Genomic DNA, 2,927 nt, shown 5'->3' with positions numbered 1-2,927 from the left:
TTTTGTTTGCATATCGGCAGGTTTTTCGTGGTGCTGATGCTGTGCTATCCGAAACGGGACACATAAGTCCGAGGCGAGCGCCACAATAAGCCTTCTTGGTGCATCGGGGTACCTTCCAGTGGCAACGTAGTTCCTGGCTGTGAGGAAGGTAGCGAGCCTGGTTCGCGGAGGCCGAGGCCGCTGTACGCTAGAGGGATTGGCGATGACCAATGCCGCGCCAGTGATGATGTCGGCGGGGAGTGACCTACCAACGTGGTTTGCTGAAGTTTAACTCTTGCACTGTACGACAACCGAGGCCATCAACCCGCGATTTAGCGCCTAGCTCACTTCGCTAACACAGGACAGCCACGATAACCCTTGGCTTCTTTCGCGCGATAGAGCGTGGCTATATGCACCTCGAATCATCCCTCTGAATGACATGTTCCTTTAGCTCGTGTCTCGCGCGTGTTCTCCATGTGTGCCTGTTTGCGTGGCCGCCTTTGCAGTACGCGCCCACCAAAATGGCTGTATGTGCTCCCGCCCCAAGAAGCGGTGAAACAAGCACTGGAACCGAGACCTTCCTTATGTCATGAACACCGAAATGTTACAGGAGCTTGCTTGGCGCAACGCACCCAGCACGTGCATGCGCTTTGTATGAAGCTCTTGATATCTCACGTCTCACCGCCCAATACCCCACCCAAAAGTAAGAGCTCCACCTCAACACCCGTGCTGTGGGAAACCCCTACTGGGAAACACCCACATCAAAACTTCAGGCCCGTAACAGGACCGCTTCCGCCGCTGCTCACCACTCACCACGCGGGAACTCATCGCAGGAACACGACATCAAAAACAGAGGTGGCCACAGTGCGACAACGAGGTTCGATGGACATAACTGACAAGCACCCACGCATCACTCAACAGTTTTGGCAAGCTGCGCATCCAAGCGTATTTACCCAACAGCGACGGATAGGCAACTACTGCCTGCAATTGCTATGCATGTGACGTCTCGTATACCGGTATTGGCAGTTTATTGGTTATGTTGTGTCTACGTTCACATAGCTAAACAACGTAACGTAGCTGAAGGCAGCAGCGGCCGGCAGATGCGGACAACCGCTTCGACTAGCAAACGTAGCAGCGATACATTACGCGCTGGGCGTGAACTTGGTGGCGAAGGCGAAGGCGTTGTTGACGGCCGGGTTGGCCAGATGGTCGTTCAGGTTCTCAATGGGCCCCTTGCCGGTCACAATGGCCTGCACGAAGAAGCCGAACATGGAGAACATGGCCAGGCGGCCGTTCTTGATCTCCTTGACCTTGAGCTCGGCGAAGGTGTCCGGGTCGTCAGCCAGGCCCAGGGGGTCGAACGACTCGCCGGGGTACAGCGGGTCCAGGCCCTCGCCGGCCGGGCCGCCGTTCACACGGTAGCCCTCCACCAGGCCCATCAGGATCACCTGCGCGGCACGTGAGCAGCGAGAGCGGGGGAGAAGACAGCAGTCAATACGGATAAGCAACACGCCACCTTACGCGTCGTCTCTGCTCGCTTGGGGTTACGCTGCAATAAAACCAAGCTGGATAGGAAACGAGACACCCAGATTCCTGGATGTGCGTGCGGTAGCGCACAATGCTCACATGTCACAAGGCTGCAACTAGGAATCCAAAGCCAAGCTGAATGTAAGAGCGCGCAAAAGGCAGGGGAGCTTACGACAGTCAAGGGCTGGCAGCACAGTTGCCGCGCCCCACCTTGTTTCACCTAGCCAGCTAACAAGTAAGGCGACCGGACGCATTCCTAAGCACGCAGCCACGTCCCTCCCGCCCACCTGGCACGCCAGCGTCGCGACGATGTTCTGAGCGTGCACCAGCGACGGGTTGCCCAGGTAGTCCAGGCCGCCTTCCTGGAAGATCTGAGCGCCGGCCTTGAACCACACAGCCTCACCGAACTGCACGCCGTTCTTGGACAGCAGCTCGGGGGTCAGGCAGCCCAGAGCGCCAAGCATGGCCCAGCGCGCATGGATCAGCTCCAGCTCGCGGTAGCGCTTGAACGTCTCCGGGTCAGCGGACAGGCCGGCAGTGTCCCAGCCGTAGTCACCGGGGAACTCGCCAGTCAGGTAGGCAGGGGTGGCATTCTCGCTGTAGGGGCCTGTCCGATGTGGGCACAGAAGGGGAAAGCGGACATGCGGCGGCAGCGGGCTACTGAACGGCAGGTCGCGAAAGGGGGAAAGACGCAACCTGTGCCCTTCATCGCAGCATGCATCGCGCGATGTCAGCAAAGGACCGAGAGAGCAGCCTGCGCACAGAAACCTGACGCTGCGGCATGTTGCGCCGAAAGGAGGACCATGCACGAGACCGACCGATTACTCCGGCCCTCCGATACGCGCTACACCCGCTGCATATCCGATCTTCTTCGCAGGATAACCTACCGAGCCACTTAGCGCGGTTCGGGCCATACCACTCGATACCAGAGCTCTTGGGGGCAGCCGGCTGTAAAGATGTTGCGAACGGAACAAACGTCTCTGGTTAGCGGAAGGACACTGCAAATGCGTATTTGCATCTATGTAAGGCACGCTGATAAAATAAATGGTGTCGAAATAAAACGGACCTTAGCAGCGGCCTTCTTGCCGGTCGCCTTGCATGCGACCTGCAGAGCCTTGCGAGAGGTGGCGAGAGCGAAAGCCATTTTAGATGTTCGTAAGGTGATCAGACTCTGCTGCACAAAGGAGAGAACTGATACCGGAAACACAGGCAACCAGCGCTTTTGTTTTGCAAGCAAATCTTGATGCCGTACGCACGCCGTATCCCTGTCCTGTCTGTGGGACAGGGCGTTTACCTAACAGAGATCGCAGGATACAGACATGGCACACCTGCAACACATGCGCTTAGCAGCTATCTGCACCTGCACAGATTGGCATGAACGATTTGCTACACCTGTTTGCAAGTTTCATACAAGTTTGTGA

The 2,927-nt window shown here is 57.2% G+C and overlaps 1 protein-coding gene across 1 annotated transcript; it reads right to left on the bottom strand.

Moving 5' to 3' along the window:
- Window positions 1-402: 402 nt before the first annotated feature.
- On the bottom strand, window positions 403-2,700 carry VOLCADRAFT_78398 (uncharacterized protein). The gene is made up of 4 exons (XM_002959515.1): window positions 2,573-2,700; window positions 2,394-2,454; window positions 1,794-2,113; window positions 403-1,427 (listed from the first exon to the last, which is right to left on the bottom strand). The coding sequence occupies exons 1-4, from the start codon at window positions 2,648-2,650 to the stop codon at window positions 1,122-1,124; spliced, it is 765 nt and encodes a 254-aa protein (XP_002959561.1). The 5' UTR covers window positions 2,651-2,700; the 3' UTR covers window positions 403-1,121.
- Between the last annotated feature and the right edge of the window lie 227 nt (window positions 2,701-2,927).

The sequence above is a fragment of the Volvox carteri genome (genome assembly GCF_000143455.1).
Source record: "Volvox carteri f. nagariensis unplaced genomic scaffold VOLCAscaffold_319, whole genome shotgun sequence".
Taxonomy (NCBI): Eukaryota; Viridiplantae; Chlorophyta; class Chlorophyceae; order Chlamydomonadales; family Volvocaceae; genus Volvox; species Volvox carteri.
Note: the sequence above shows the minus strand (reverse complement) of the source record. Positions and strands in the feature narration are given on the sequence as shown.

Coding starts and splice junctions, on each gene's coding strand:
- VOLCADRAFT_78398 (XM_002959515.1), bottom strand. CDS start 2,650: ATGGCTTTCGCTCTCGCCACCTCTCGCAAGGCTCTGCAGGTCGCATGC. Junction 2,114..2,393: donor GAACCGCGCTAAGTGGCTCG/GTAGGTTATCCT, acceptor CACATCGGACAG/GCCCCTACAGCGAGAATGCC. Junction 1,428..1,793: donor TCGCGACGCTGGCGTGCCAG/GTGGGCGGGAGG, acceptor CGTGCCGCGCAG/GTGATCCTGATGGGCCTGGT.